General features: G+C 37.8%; 1 protein-coding gene across 10 annotated transcripts in view; it reads right to left on the bottom strand.

Moving 5' to 3' along the window:
* Positions 1 to 15,625, bottom strand: part of CDK5RAP2 (CDK5 regulatory subunit associated protein 2) — an 82,943-nt gene that overhangs the window by 35,956 nt on the left and 31,362 nt on the right. For 8 of the 10 annotated variants that reach the window (XM_035890029.1, XM_035890033.1, XM_035890079.1 and 5 more), the window contains 7 exons: positions 14,840 to 14,937; positions 11,646 to 11,776; positions 9,938 to 10,053; positions 8,300 to 8,428; positions 3,550 to 3,645; positions 2,783 to 2,830; positions 1,973 to 2,160 (listed from right to left, as the gene is read on the bottom strand). In XM_035890029.1, the coding sequence (XP_035745922.1) occupies positions 1,973 to 2,160; positions 2,783 to 2,830; positions 3,550 to 3,645; positions 8,300 to 8,428; positions 9,938 to 10,053; positions 11,646 to 11,776; positions 14,840 to 14,937 (806 nt within the window). The remainder of the gene's footprint in view (positions 1 to 1,972; positions 2,161 to 2,782; positions 2,831 to 3,549; positions 3,646 to 8,299; positions 8,429 to 9,937; positions 10,054 to 11,645; positions 11,777 to 14,839; positions 14,938 to 15,625) is intronic. The other 2 variants (XM_035890046.1, XM_035890055.1) reach the window with 2 other exon arrangements.

Below are 15,625 nucleotides of genomic sequence, written 5' to 3'. Positions count from 1 at the left end.
ATGAGTTATATCATAAATTATCTCATCAATGCTTTTCTCCTATTTAGGACAATATACGCTCTACTGCCCCTCTCCCCATTTGTGAACAGATACTAAACCTCTTGTAATGAAGTAAATTGCTTACGTGACACAGCAATATAAGAAATATGAACGAATTTTCAAAAAAGTTTACTCTCTGATTTAATTACCTTAAAAATAAAATCCTACAAAAACCACAAGACACTCTACACGTTGAGTTTTCTGAGAAATCTATCCCTTCATATACTTCCCACGTACAGGAAAGACGGAAACTGAGAAAACAGCCAAAAGCCTGCAAAACCAGCTCACTACAGACCACCAAACTGCCCTGCAGATAACTAGTGGTCCATGGACAACAGTTTGGAAAGCAATGTTTTAGGCGAAACCGAAGCCAAACAAGAGACATTTAAAGCATAAGCAAGCCCTCAAATTCTACGGATGATTTCATGCATCGGAGAGAGCTGTTTGTGCCACTAAACATAGAAACCAGCATTTAAAACAAGTGCATTTGTATAGCTAGCATTTGAAATGGTAGAAGCTAACTAGGCTTTTTATGTCTTTCTCTGGCATCTAATGTCATTAGTGAGAATTCAGTTATGCAAAGTACAGGCTCATCACCAGTCAATCTGGTCATTTATACTTGAGTATAGAAAAGATTACGCCCTAGAGTGGTAAAGATGATGGTGCTGGAATCACTCATTAGCAGGCTTTTAAGTAAAGTTAACAACTAAAACAATGTTATCTATTCATCTTCTAAGAGAGTAGTACCTCCTCATTTACCACTAACTAGTGCTTTGACAACTAAGACCATTTATGTGTGTTGGAGTTTTAAATAGCAATGTAAAAATATAGAATTGCTTGAGTAAAGTCAAGTGCAGTGCATGCTGAACAACAGAAAATGGGGTTTGACTTGTGTAATTCCACAGGATATTCTGCTACCAGCACTGCTGAGCACAACATACATGGCAGGTCATTCCCATTACTCTCCAGAAAGCACGAGGGCTAGCTGAAGGAGCAGCACCGACGGGCACTGAAAAAAGTCCCGTAATGCTGTACATAGTTATTACCATGGGGAGAGAATTAGGAAAGGATAATGAGGATGATCTCCAGCAAAGCTCTGGAGATTAGTTTTCAACCAGGAGATTAAGTAGTGTAAGCATGAAATTGGGGGAAACATGACTAGTAAGGGTGTGGTTTTTCTATGCACTTTTCTTGCTTGGTATTGTCCAGTTTCTGTGGAAATGAGCATTTCAGCTGGGAACTGATCAAACCACAGTGTAACACACACACCCCCCTGAAAAACACTGCTGACACTAGGGCTTATACAGATTTAGCTACACAAGTATTTTCTCCTGCACGGTAAGTGACCTAAGTACTTACAGCATGGTTCATCTCAGCACAGTCCTACATGTGATCGCACTGGAATAACCAATTAGTCAACTGCAGGACATGGGCACAAACCCCCTAAACTGCTGATGGAGAGCAACCCTCTGTCCAAGCAGTTCAGATGAAATGGCAAAGGCCACAAAGCATACAGTAATGTCCATTCAAAATTAACCCTGCAAAACAGTCATTGTAACTCCATTTCTTCCATCCTTAGTTCCTTACACATACAATTTTTACAGCAGTACAGTGTCATCCCCCAGTGTTATCATCTGAACCTTAACACTCCTAGCCCCAATCCTGAAAACAATCAGTCCCTACAGTAAAGCTCTGTATATCGGTAACTTTGGAGAGTTTTTTTCTTGTAATGGGTTTTTCATAGGGATTTCTACTGATAGTATGTTTCCTAATTACTTAATTCCATGATAGACTAAAATGGCTCTGAAGGCGCCTTGCCAATCTCTCAGGTAAATTAGACAGTGCCATTATCTAAATTCACTTTAGCAAAATTACTTTATTCTCTTCTCAAATAGAAATACTGTCAAAAGCAGTGCATATCCCTCATACTTACGTAGATTCCAGTACAGATGTTCTATTTTCTCCTAGAAGAGACGTGAGCAAGTTCTCTTCTGTTTCATGTTCACTCATTCCTATTCTGCCAAAGTGTTTGCCAGTTGTGTCATGTTCTAACTGAGGCTTATTTGGACTCCTGTAATGTCTGTCTTTGCAGAAACTCTCTGAATAGCCTGATGGAGTTATCTGTTAAAAAATAGCAAACATCTTCTTATTACACAGGTACGTAATGTTCTACTAAATTCAGGGCTGTAATCTTTTTGTAATCAGGTTTTTCTAATTCCTGATGCTCTTTATCTATATTAAGAAGCACCCACAGACATTTCACTTACTATTTATTAATAGAAAAACTAATTAACATCTATTTCATATGATTAATTCATAGTGATAGTAGTAAATAGATTTCCCTGAAGGTCTTTATCTCTGAAGAGGTATGAAACTTCTGGAATGTTGCCTGCAGATTGCAGCTAACTTTTTATTAGTTCACCTTTGAATTATCTGTCTTTACAGTACCAAATTCTGCCCTGGCCTCTCCAGATGTAAGCCCTGATGGCCAGGATAGGATGCAACTTGAAGTATTTACAAACTGCCAACTTTTTGTGTGCAATACCATAGATGTGTCCTAGGAAGTTTCTACCTGGGTTTTCTCCAGTAACACAACTCCCATTTAAATCAATGGAAGTCTTCTGTATCAGTTACATGAGAATTTACACTGGGCTCATTTGGATACAGTTTTTATCAGTATACATCAGCAGTGAGAGATTAAGAAGTTTAAGAGTCAAAAGAACTTTTACAATACATCACTTACCTGTTTATCCAGCTCAGAAGGAAAATCCAAAGATACTTGAAGGCATAGCTAGTAAACAGAGAAAACACAGAAATTACAAATTTCAAAGAACAGAGCATCATTATTCTTCAACATTACCAATCAAAATGCCCCAGTTTGTGTCATATTTTAGCATGTTAGAATTTTTAAAACAGAAAGGTTCAACTTTAGTTGCATTCTGATCCTCTAAGGTCCCTTACCACCTGAATTATTTTATGATGCTGTGATGCTTTATACTAGATTGCTTTTGAATGACAGAGTAAGAGGACAGCAGATTCCTGCAGGTATGAAAATGTGGTCAACAAGTTACCAAGACATCAAGTATTTCAACCCTGAAGAAGGATCTACAGTACTTTTTCCTCAATCATAGCAGCAAGTGAATTGTACACAATTTGTGCTATAGGCCTGACTGCAATGGAGGCTGGAGATCAGTGTGTGTGTGTGTATGTAAAGAAACAAAATTTCAAGGGGCTTTCTGTCCTCCCATTAAGGGAGATCATGAGTACTCAAATGAGAGAAAACAAGGACCAGAACCAAAGCTATCCTGACCGCAAAACCCTCACAGCAGGAAAATACAGGAAAAAGCTTGCAGAAACTCTTTAGGATAACAATTAGTTGAAAGCAAAATCAGACACCAAGAAAAGCATGCTTTGTTTGCAAAAGACTTTGTGTTCTAAGAAAATAAGAATTTTTAAAGGCACGCAGAGAAAAGAGTGCTGTAACATAATGTACCCAGAGTGGAGTCCTACCTGACTGACCCTCTCAGAAAACCGACTGTTCTGCCTCTTCCCATCATTGTCACTACCTTCCGCCTGCATCACGGGCTCCTCTGTTATTTCAAGACACTACACAAAGTATGGAATGATGTGAAAATGTAGCACAAAAAAAATACTGTGATATGAAACATGCATAAATAAGTCAGTGACATGTCTTAAAAGAAAAATAAAAAAAGCCTGTAATACAAAGTAACAAACACTGAATTAGATTTCTTCAACAAGATCAAAGGAAATTAATATAAACACCAGGAATGACTCATATTCAATACAGTGAAACTTTATCTTATACATTCCTTCATTTTTATTTAACCCTTTCCCCTCAGAACTTACAAAAAATATAAAAATCACTTAACCTCATTCTGACAAAGGACCTCTATGTCTTCAGTCATGTTCTCATTGTGCCTGTTTTATTTTCCAATTTCCAGAATTTATTTTCATTTGCTACACAATTTAGGCTCTTCTCCAGCATCCAAGAAATAGATGCTTTTAAAACAAAGCACATGTAGTTTGCTATACACTAAAAAGACTTACAGCGACACCGGAGGTTACAATCTGCTTTGTCTTGCCTATTTGCCGATCTGGAGCAAACGGTGCCAAATCATCTTTTTCTCCCTATTTGCCACAGAACCCAGCCCATCTCCCATGATTAATATTTCCTGAGCAAAGAGGAGGAAGACTCAGCTTTTTTAGTAGCAGAAGCCAAGTTCCTGACATCAGCATAACTGACAGCAAGACCAGAATCCCTTTGCTTTGCTGCATGTGACATCTCAGCAACAGCTCTGCAAGCAAGGGACGAGGCGCACACGTTGCTGCTCTCCACCGCAGCCAAGACCACTACTGAGCAAGCTTCACTTACACACCGCTCACGGAGAACATTTTCATCTCACTTACAACTCGCCTCCTTTACTCAGTTTCCTCTGGCAACAGAGGATGGAATTTAGCGTTGCCTATGTCAGTTTAATACTGATTGTGAGAAAAAATTGTATTTACAAAGAATGATTATATTCAGTAGCCACATTCTGGCACAGCCTGCTGGACAACCACCTGAGTACAAGAAAACTTTGGGATCCATCATGAGTGACCTGCAGTTACCACATTTCACCACTCCCCTGTGACAAGACCAGACTGGACATTTATACCCTCTTGGTTTATAGCAACATTTCCCAATCTAATAGAAAAAGATAGATACCTATCTCTACGCTGCTAGAATCTCATTAAATAGTAAAAACATACGAGAGTGATGGTAAGTATCAACGATGCCATGCCTAATATACCTAAACCATAGGTAGGACACAGCACAGTGGATTCAAACTTGCATTAGATAAAAATTTTAGTCTTAAGATCTTCTGGCCATAGTACAGTGCTGCTGTGTAGAACAGTCCTATTTTGGTCAATTTGGGCTAAAGAAAAATTATCTGAAGCCAAGAAAAGCAGAATCCTGAACATAGCTACAGAAAATTGTGATTATAGGTACAGACTCAGATGACAGACTGGAAGGAAAGAAACTGGTACCTAGGGGTCATAGATGTAATATTTATAGCTTTGAAGGATATACAGCGCAGTGCTGAAACGTGCGGCTTGGAGAGAGAAACCCGCTTCCCCAGTATCACATGCTGGAAAGCCTTGGCTCACAGCTCGCCAGTCCAATCGCAGACAAGCAGGGTTCTGCAGGGAGCGTTATTTTTGCTTCCTAAGAACACTGGGAATTGAATGCATGTGTGGGTTTTGATTTTTTTAACTGAGTATGCACAGAATGTATGCATATATATACATATTTTTTTAAATAAATGAGAAAAGCCTTTTTATCTTCCAATCCCTAGCAGTATAAGCAACTCTAATGGTTTTAAGTACGAATTTTAAAAGGTAGAAACCTCATGGCGCAGAGTAATTTGCCTTTTACTATTAGAAATCTATATTGAAAACTAACTTCCGAGCCATGTTTGAATTATTTTGATATTTCCACTCAGACTTTGTTTTCTAGGACAACACAAAGTAAAGGCAATCTGAAAACTAATGGAAGACACAGATAGGATTGTGATATATAGCAAGGGCATGCATTATAAAAAAAAAAAAAAGTCTTTTTGTTGTAATCATGGGATGCCAAAAGTCCAATAACATTAGCTATTCTAAAAAACAAAAAAACACTGTTAAGGTTTAATCTTCCCTGTGTGGATTCAGGTCAAACCCTGCATTTGTGTATTAAAACTAAACTTATCTGCATATATAACTTATCCACCCAAAGCAACTACCCTTTATGACTCAACATTTTTTAGTATTTGCTTTTCCCAGGCCTGTATTTGGCTTAATAAGTGATGTTTTGTAGAATGAAGCTATTACACACGACCCACCGGTTATGGCTATTACAACAAACGACTGCGGTTTGAGGTCCCATGTCTGAGAGGCTGAAAAGAAACTTTCTGTGCTCCAAGGAATACAACCTAATGTTCAACAAAATATTAAAAGAAAATAAGTGTCTTAAGGCCAGTAAAAAGTCTACCAAGAATAAGCTGCCTGTTTAAAGTATTTCCTTGGAGACTGAAAACCTTGAGAATGTTTTTCCTAAATGAATCAGTGATATGCTTGGTTTGCAAAGATCCCTGGAGCCCTGAAGGCTGAAATCACTGAGGCTGCTTCTCTCAGAGAAAGCAGATGTTCAGAGGACAGTACAAAAACAACCTTTTTCTCTCCTCCTCCTCCCTCCCTTCCGAGCATGAAGCCTAGAAATAGAGTCCTTGGGGCTGTCAGACCTTTGGGAGATGCCCTGCAGAGGCACCAACATGCAGATTCATCTCATTTGTGCTGCAGCTTTGCGAAGGAAAAGAAAGATGGGTTCATTTTAAGAACCCGAGGATACATCTTCCCATGTCTGTCCAAATTCTTCTTATAGCACATATGTTAGTGTCATCTCAGCACTACCTGCCAACAAATTCTATCCCAAAATACACACACCAAAAAAATAGAACTTAGGGGTTTTGACAATGGTTATTAATAAGCAAAACACACAGTTGTCACAATCCACAACCTGAAATCCAGGTTGCAATTTAATTGTCAAGACTGATAAAATGGTCCCTTTTAAACTAAAAACTTTTAATTACAGACCCTTTCCATTTTAATTACAATCCTTAATTGAGCTCCATAGTACCATTACCATTCTGGCACAGGTTAAAATACCTTATGTTACTTTCCTATTTTCTTTAACCAGAATTTTGACGTTTATTTATATTTTACAAGCTTCAGTCTTTGTCATTCTACATCTAATTTCACGTCGACAGCTTCTTCAGTAAATAGCCCTATATGTACTTTTCATGCCGAGCCAAATGCAGGAGCTCACAGTATCTTGTCATGATAATCTGAGCACAGGACACGAATTCCTTTGGTATTAACTCCGGCATCAGTGGGGGTGTAGCACCCTCTGCAGGATGCCGAGGCAAATTGCTAAAAATATTAATCTATAGAAAGCGCATGCACTCTGAAACAGATTGCCCACAAGCTTTCATGCAAGCCAATTACAGTAACATGTAAATTCATTATTTTAATAAAAGCCATGGCACGCCTAAAGGTCGATCTATAATTTAAACCATATTTCAATTAAAGGTAACACGAGCATGCCTTAGAACTGAAAAGGCAAGGGTATTTCATGACTTTTGATGATTGCTCCCAGCGCATCTGCAGCACATACGGTGAAAGACAAGACCCATTTTCCAGAGCCCTGCAGAATAAACTGTCCTGCAGAAAAATCATCAATACCACAGTCACAGTTCTAGAATTAGGCAATCACTATACATAGCTGATTCAAACTATTCCTAATTTTTGGTTCGAGTTTAACTGAGAAATTCAAGACACAAAATACCAGCACCATCATTATTCCTTTTATATTTTTACCTTCCTATTCAATACGTGGTGCACAAGAACAACGTAGCTGAAAGCAAAAACCACAACGCAATATAAAGAGAAGTACGACCAGTAATACCTTGTAACAAGCTAGAAGGCTCACTAGAATCCACCAGAGCCTCCTGAACATCCTCCATCATTCACATATAATAAGATACATGGGCACCCAGCACCCAAAATGCTTCTCAGTGGCAGTATTTTGCCAAGACCTCTTCTTCCCCATAGCTAAAAAGTCTTAGCTTTGGGCACAGGAATGAAACACCCACCAATGATTACTCCCTTGCACCTCTCAGCAATCTACCACAACGCTGGCCACTTCTTCATATACTTCTCTATTCTATATGAAAGGACAACTGTGCATTCAAGCTACTCAAAGTGCTATTCTTTCTTTTTTGGCCATGCAAACCCTAGATGTCTTGTAGATGCAGAGGAGATACGAACTAAGCTCTTACAGCATTAGACACAGCATGAGAATGACTCTCGACCAGTAGACAAGCATTCAGTAACAGCTAAAATATTATATAAGACATTGCTTTCTTTGTAAAAATAACTATTTCCTCCCCTTTCAATTGGCAAAACAAATGTCTCACGGACCCAATTAATATTTTAATGTATAAGTTGTTTCCTTAAAACCAACTTGACACATCACTGAACACTTGATTCTCTGTTGTGCTAACATCTTAAAGCTGTTTACATCATTAATTTAAAAACTTATTATAAGGAATTAGCAACCTAAGCCCCGAGGGTTTTACACTCATTCTGCACTGATGTAAATGACTCCACAAGGTAGATGAGATGTGTCAGATTCACTACTTTAACACAGAAAACCTACCTCACTGTGGTTTAGTATTTTTTGTGCTTCCTTCCCTTGAGAATCTGTCGTACAAAGTCCAAGCTGTTTTTTCTTAAGTTCTTGATTAATTGACTGCAGATCCTTAACCATCAAGAGAAGGTCAGTAACCTAAATAACCAAAGGAAGAACAAGCAAACCCAGTAACATCCATACTAGTATGAAAACAAATTGTGATATATCAATCTCCTGCTAAATCTAAACTGCAGAGTTGGAAAGCCTGGACTCCTACATCTGTTCATGAGGCAATCTCACTGTGTATGAAAAACATGATTACATATTTTGTGAGTTAGAGTTCAAGAAATCTTAACTTGTAAGACCATAGTTTCCAGCTGTGTTATTAAGTTGAGGTATCAAGTTCACAACTCAGTAGCAAGAAGAAACCTGAGGGCACCTCAAACCAACAGACTGACTTGAGAAGAAACACTTTAGCGCAAGGGAAACCAGCATTACAGGGAAATAGCATTCAGAAACAACCAGTTCTTCTATCTCGAATACCCTTTATAAGCCACTATCATTCTGAGTAGTTTCACAGATACAAAATCTAAATGGACAATCATGTTCAGGACACTTGAACAGACACTACTGTCATGGACTGATGTAGTATATCAAGAACGCAATGTTTGCAGGAGAAAGTGAAATCTTTTTATTAGACCAATTAATGTATTTGGAAAAAACAAATGAGTTTCCAGGCATGCAAACCCTTTTTCAGGTAAGAAATGGTTTATAAAACGTCTTCTGGTAATGAGTGTCCCTGAACCTACCAAAGGGAATATATTCAGAGATAAAAGCGGCACAACCCCAGAACAGGACTGGGACACAATCTGGGGCTTTTTTTTATTGACACCTGTTCAGTGGAAGGCAAACTTCTTTCCTTCCGATTACCCACCTCCAGATTTTGAACACTTGCCTACAATTCAGCTGGCCATGAGAAATGTAAAATTTCATTTATGTTTACTCCCAAACAACCAGATTCAAAATAACTCCTTATCATAAACTGCTGCATGGATCAGAGGTCACTGCACAGGGTAAGGAGTCAGAAGAACCAGTTCTGAACTCCGATACTGATTTATTGTATGACAATATTCTGCATATTTAATCTCTGTGAATTTCAGCTCTCCTTATGTAGAATGGCGACAACACTAACTTACCTCAGGGCTGTTTTATAACATGCCATATTTACCCAAAGATGCAAATCCTGGGATGGAGTGTGCTATACAGAAGCTTAAGTTATAGATACCACTACCATCTTCGTAATGAATAAAGGTGCATGAAATACACATTGTAGGACACTTAATGCAAGAACTTTTCTTCGGAGTTGGTATACTTTATGGTGACTAAAATATGGTATTGAGTCTGAAACTTGAACCCAGGTGTCTAGCTATCATAAAACCTTTGCAGCAATCCACCTATCTTGCAGCTGATTCTGAAGCTCATGTATTGTAACAAAGGCTAAATAGTTCATAACACGTGGATCCCAAACCACAGAGACGAGAATTTCAAATCCTTTCAGAACTACCCAACTGTACCTAAATAAACCTTTTTGTGAGAGATGCACAAACTATAAATGAAGCAGAATTAAGCCATTAGAAACAGTAAATAATAAAAAAAGATCAATACCTTTTTCTTAAGTTCTTCAAGAGACAGATGGTCTGTCTGTAGGCTTAAATGATCTTGCTCTCCTAAACAGATACTCATATAAGATGTTTGATCTCCACAGGAAGACAGTGTTTCATCTGTCAAAATAACCAAGGACAGGAATTATCTCAGAAACTCTATTTGCAGGAAAACACAGCATAAAATGCAATGACAGGACTTTTCAAATAAGAATCTACTAGTAAGTCTGTGGGAGGCCAGTTAAAATGTTTCATCCCCCAAAATAAGCTTTCTGTTTAATTGAACAAATTTGGTCCTCATATTTCTTTGTGCTGCTGACACGGAGACATGCTGTATTTTCTGTGGCTGTATTTTCTGTGGTTATCAGCATGAGTTGTGAACGTAATTCTGAATTATAATTTGCATATTTAGCATTACAATTAGAAATAATTTTTAGGAAGGATAAGTAAGGCATGAATAGTTATTCTGTTTTAACGATATTTCTGTGAGCATGAACTCAAGGTCCCCAGGCAAAAAGCCGGGTTAGACAAAGTTATTGAATTTATTTTGCTTTTGGGTCAAAAGATTGCATTAATTGAATTGAAAATAGCTACTTATTCATTTCCTCTTTAACTGCAGGAATGATTTGTTATGTTTCAATAAACACCTGTTCATTTACAATATAGGTGACAGTTAATTCTATAAATATATCTCATTAGACAGGGAGAAAGCATATCTAAATTAGGACAAAGAAGAGACATCCAAATCCTACTCCCGGCTCTGACACTGATCCCATGGCTGCTGCACAGACCCAAGGCTTCACAAATGATTACTGATTTTCAGAGCCTTCATTCCTATCAGCCTCACCCTCAGCACAACTGCTCTTGAGAACCCAGGAGCATCCACAAGACCCTTTGGCCTACCCTGGTTCTTCATCATCTCTGTGCTTTTGAGGTTGGAAACTCTGAAACGGCAGAAGCTTTCCTTTTGTCACTTATCATAGCTGTCAAGGCAGCGATGCTAAAATTGAAAACCTAAGTTTAAAGGGGTAAGTGAACAGGCTTTATTGTTATTTATATATCCCCTATGGAATAAAACCGATACATCTGTACATATGCAGTAAGCTATATTTAACAATGTCCACGTACGTTATTCTTTTCTATATCTAAGTATATACTAAAAACACCTCCAAAGAAGTACAAAATTAAAAGCTCTACTTTTTCTGAATTACAAAATAACAAAACTTCCGGCTATTTTTTCTGTCTCTGGAGATACTTCTTCTGTTAGGAGGAGTGCAGCCATTTCCTGAGACACAAGGTCTTTACCAAAGTATTGTGAAATAATTACATTCCACGTCCAGAAAGTGATCCCATGGCCACAGATTTATTCAAAGCCAGGAATCTCTGACTTCTGCAGAAAACGGTAAATTCTATGGGTACAAAATTGTAGGCAGCTTGAAATGATCGCTGCAGTAGAAGTGCTATAGAATTACTAACATTTGCTGCATAGAAAGAGAAAAGCTGTCCCTCTGTATATGCCCTGATTGCTCAAAGACAGTATGTTACAAATTCCCCAAATAATTTTCAGTATAGAAAGCTGAAAATAAGTTTTTCACACCTTTTTCTACTCTCAAATGTTTCTTCTCCATCCTAGTAAACTGACCGTAATAAAACCAGTTTTCTTTTGTGCAAGAAGATCAAGAAAAGGGATGGGGCTGCAAATGCATACAGACCTTGTCGGTTTTTAATGTCCTTAATCTGATCTTCTAAGATCTTCTGCAGATTCCGATTAGCTAAAACATCTTCTTCTAGTTGTTTGCGCAACATGAAAATGTTGTTTAGTTCTGTTTGCAAGCTATTTATACTAAAAAAAAGGAGAAAAAAAATATTCATGATTCAATTCAAAACATTTTGTTGTGCACCTCAGCATCTTTTATACGTCTCGGCTCCCACAAAGAGCCCATTTCACAGCAGCCATCACTGTTCTTCATCACACAGTTACATCATTTTGATGCATAAGAATAAACAAATCCCTGCACGAAAAGATGAGACCAACCCTTTCCATATAGATCCTTTTCTTGCTGTGGTGAGCTGTGCTGCTTGTAAGTCAGCTTAAACATGACAGATATACTCTACCAGCCAACTTCTGGGTAATTCTTTTTAAGGAAAATCAAAATTACTAACTTCTGAAAAGTATGCCAGAAAAATATCATTATCACATAATACTGATGGCTCTGTGTATTCCATTATACGGTGACCATGGAAACTTTGTTCCCTTGCTGCAGAACTATACTATATAATCTAATGCTCCATTTAAGGAAAAAAATAAAAAAATCACATTTCATTGAAAACATGACCCAGACACAACTAACTGTTTTCTTCATTTATCTGACAGTCTGTAAAAAGACCTTTTAAGGTCTAAATTGTCTCAATTATCTCAATGGGGTGTAAATGCCAAAACTTACAAATGATAATTTGTCAACATGAATTAATTCTTTAAGCAGCTTTCTTCCAAAGCAGCCACTGAAGCTCTTACTTTAGCACCAGTCACTGTCCCTCAGGCCTTAGAGTGTCAGCACCTCTGAATGTCCCTGGCTAGATCTTCCCCATGCCCTTCAACAACATCGACATGACAGTTCTGATCAATCTGTAAAAAGACTTAAGTACACTAAAAACTGGAATTGTATGAAATAAATAAATTGTATAAAATGAAAGAAATTGGATTTAATAACAAATAAATAATGAGGTGTTACTGAGCTCACTGGATTATTTATTTTCACATTTATTTTGCTCAGAACCTCAGTGTTTTAAGATAAATTAAGCTGTTGTAGAATTTCCAGTCCACTGCACTAAAATGCCAGAGAATTCAAGAATCTTTAAAAAAAAATTTAAATCCATCTTACAAGAGACTATACAGGAACATACAGCACATCACACTTGCATGAGAATAACAGCATATTGTAGAAATGCATTAATTAAAAGACAGCATGTACGAAAAGTCTTTCAGTCTGCCTTCTGACAAGTGTGCTGTTGTGTTTCCTGCACAAGAGACTATTGCTTCCACCAATTCTCCCTCACTCAAGAGCATCTCTCTTCAAGAGAGATCTTAAATGCTCAGCAAAAAATTAAGAATAAAAACAAATGAACACATTACTAGAAGCTAAGTAAGCAAATTTTCTCCTTTTCATGAGTTAAAGGTTTTATAAGAAAAAGCATCGATTCCCTGCTTGGGGAGACGGGAAATGTCTTGGTCCTGACATCCGGTAGCCTATTTTGAAAAACAACTATCCACGTTGCTTAAAATAAATAATGCCTAAAAGAAGATGTGTCAGCAAGAAAACAGATGTTTGCCTAAAATCCACGTCACTGCTGATGGCAGTAACACAAGGAAGCTGAATTTATCTGCAGGGCTTGTTTATCAGCTCCCCAGAACTTTGGGGGCTCAAGTCTTCCTTCACAATATTTACAGCGCATCTCAGCCCACAAAACTACAAGGTGGAGAAAGGAGAAGACCTGCCTGCAACTGCCAGCTCTGCTGTTGAATGATTGCGCATCCTCTGCAAATTGCTGCATAACGTGCACTGCTCTGCGCATCCTATAGCTCTGTACCAAGAAATCAGAACTAATGATCCTGATCCTACAGAATTGGAAAACTCCTATTACCCTAATGATCATAACTACAGTTATTATTTTCCTCATTTGAAAGATATGCTAAGAAAAACTGGTATCAGAGTTACGTTACTTTGTTGTCATTACTACACAGAGTGCTGACAACCGCCCTACCCACACAACGTGTTTCAATGGCAGGGCACACCCTCCGTATGAAATATTAAAACAAATGGGCTTCTTCCTGCATTTGGCGACTGCTCAACAGAAAAGGCACAAAAGCCATTGCTCTTTTCCCAGAGATAAGAACTAATCTCCATAATCTAACTTCTATCATTGTTTCTACACAAAAAAAAAAAAAGTTTCTAGTATCTAAGAGAGCTTCTGAGCTGGGGCCAAGCACAAGATGGCATTACTATTAATGCGCCTAAGTCAAATACCAGATCTCATCTACTTTAGTGCTACTCACTTTATGGTTTCCCAACTGTAGTGGTCTACAAACTAACTGCAAAATACAAACACACATTCCCACCAAGTCAGCAGGTATGAGCCATGGCCTTCAGCCAGGAAGAGTCAGGAGCTAGCTCTCAAATGCTGCCAATAACTAATTAAGAAATTTGTAATTATAACAGTACATTTTTTATAAAATGTTTAAATTTATTTTACCTATAGGCTAAGAATTTTCTTTATTTTATCATAATGCCTCCTCCTCAACAGCCAAGCAATAACAGGATACAAAGGAGGCCACAGATTTCTTTCTAAAATGTTGTGTTCTTTGATTTTAAAAGGTTAAAAAACACCTGCTCCTGCCACACTTCTGAATGCTTTACATTGAAAGCATACTATGCAAACTTCAATTATTCTGTTTTGTTTAACCTTCTCCAAAATCTTATTGGCTTATATTCTCATCAAAATTCTCACAGTGCCACTTTTAAGATAAGCATTATCTGTATTTTGGAGTAAACCATGGCAAATTGTCCATCACCCAAAAGTTCACTGTGATTTGATTTTTTCCCCTATACTCCAACACAGGACACATACCTCCTGACAATCTAGCTCCTTGCTTTGGTACCTAACCGGAAATCTGCCTCATACGAGATTCCAATCCAAACAGAATTATTTTCAGAAACATTTAAGTAATTTAGATAATATAGCCCCACTTACAAAAATAGTTCTCTTTAAAGGCGACTGCTACAGCTAGCTTATGCCTTGTGAATGGTACAAAATAATCACCTCTCCAGTTAAGCTGCACCTTGTTTCACAACTTCTGACTTTTGCCCTTTGAGTTTAGAGTATCCACCAAAGCAGAAAAATTTCTTACCTATCCGATTCTTTGAAGGTCTTCACTAGTGTAGAATAAATATTTTGTTCCTTTCTTAAAGCAAGGATCAGCTTTTCATATTCAGCTTCTTTATTTTCCTAAATTAAAACAAGAACATATAAGCTTACAATGTTATTTTTAAGTTTGTGTGTCTACAACTATGTGTATACTTGTGTCCTGAAGAAAACGTGAAAGAAGCAGAAATCCAAATTTGCTGAACAGGACTGGCCCCCTCCAACACCTAATATGAACCTGGAAACTATTCACTATACATCCAAACAGCGGATCATCATTTTTATCATAGTCTAAGAAGCTTTTCCCCCTGTCCCCAGCATCCTTCTTCCAGAGTTTACAACTTAACAACCCAGGAACAAGCTGGCAGGTACCAAGGGAAAAGAAGAGAAGGGAAAGGGAAGTAGAGAAGCCCAAGCTCCAAGCACACATTTTAGAACATTGACCTAGCAGCCCTTGGTATTCTAGATAACGGTTTCTGCAAATTCTGCTCTATTTCTGAACAAAAAGAACTGTATCGAGCCGACAAATAAAGGATGAACATATCAGAGACACACTCGTTGAGTCAGCTTTCTGCATACTCAGCTGGATCGCTACAAGCTGCTGCTTTACTTGTGCAAAGAAAAGAAAATTGTTTACATTCAGTCTTGCTCACAGAAGGAGTATTATTATTATTAGAATAAATCCAGACTCTTAGCCACATTCTCAGTAAGGATCCACTAAGTTTCCAAGACTTTTTTCACTCCAAAACAGCCACACAGCCACTCTTTTCAG

Source organism: Egretta garzetta, unplaced genomic scaffold (genome assembly GCF_000687185.1).
Source record: "Egretta garzetta isolate BGI_Z169 unplaced genomic scaffold, ASM68718v1 scaffold190, whole genome shotgun sequence".
Classification (NCBI taxonomy): domain Eukaryota; kingdom Metazoa; phylum Chordata; class Aves; order Pelecaniformes; family Ardeidae; genus Egretta; species Egretta garzetta.
This window is presented reverse-complemented; position numbering and strand designations above follow the sequence as displayed.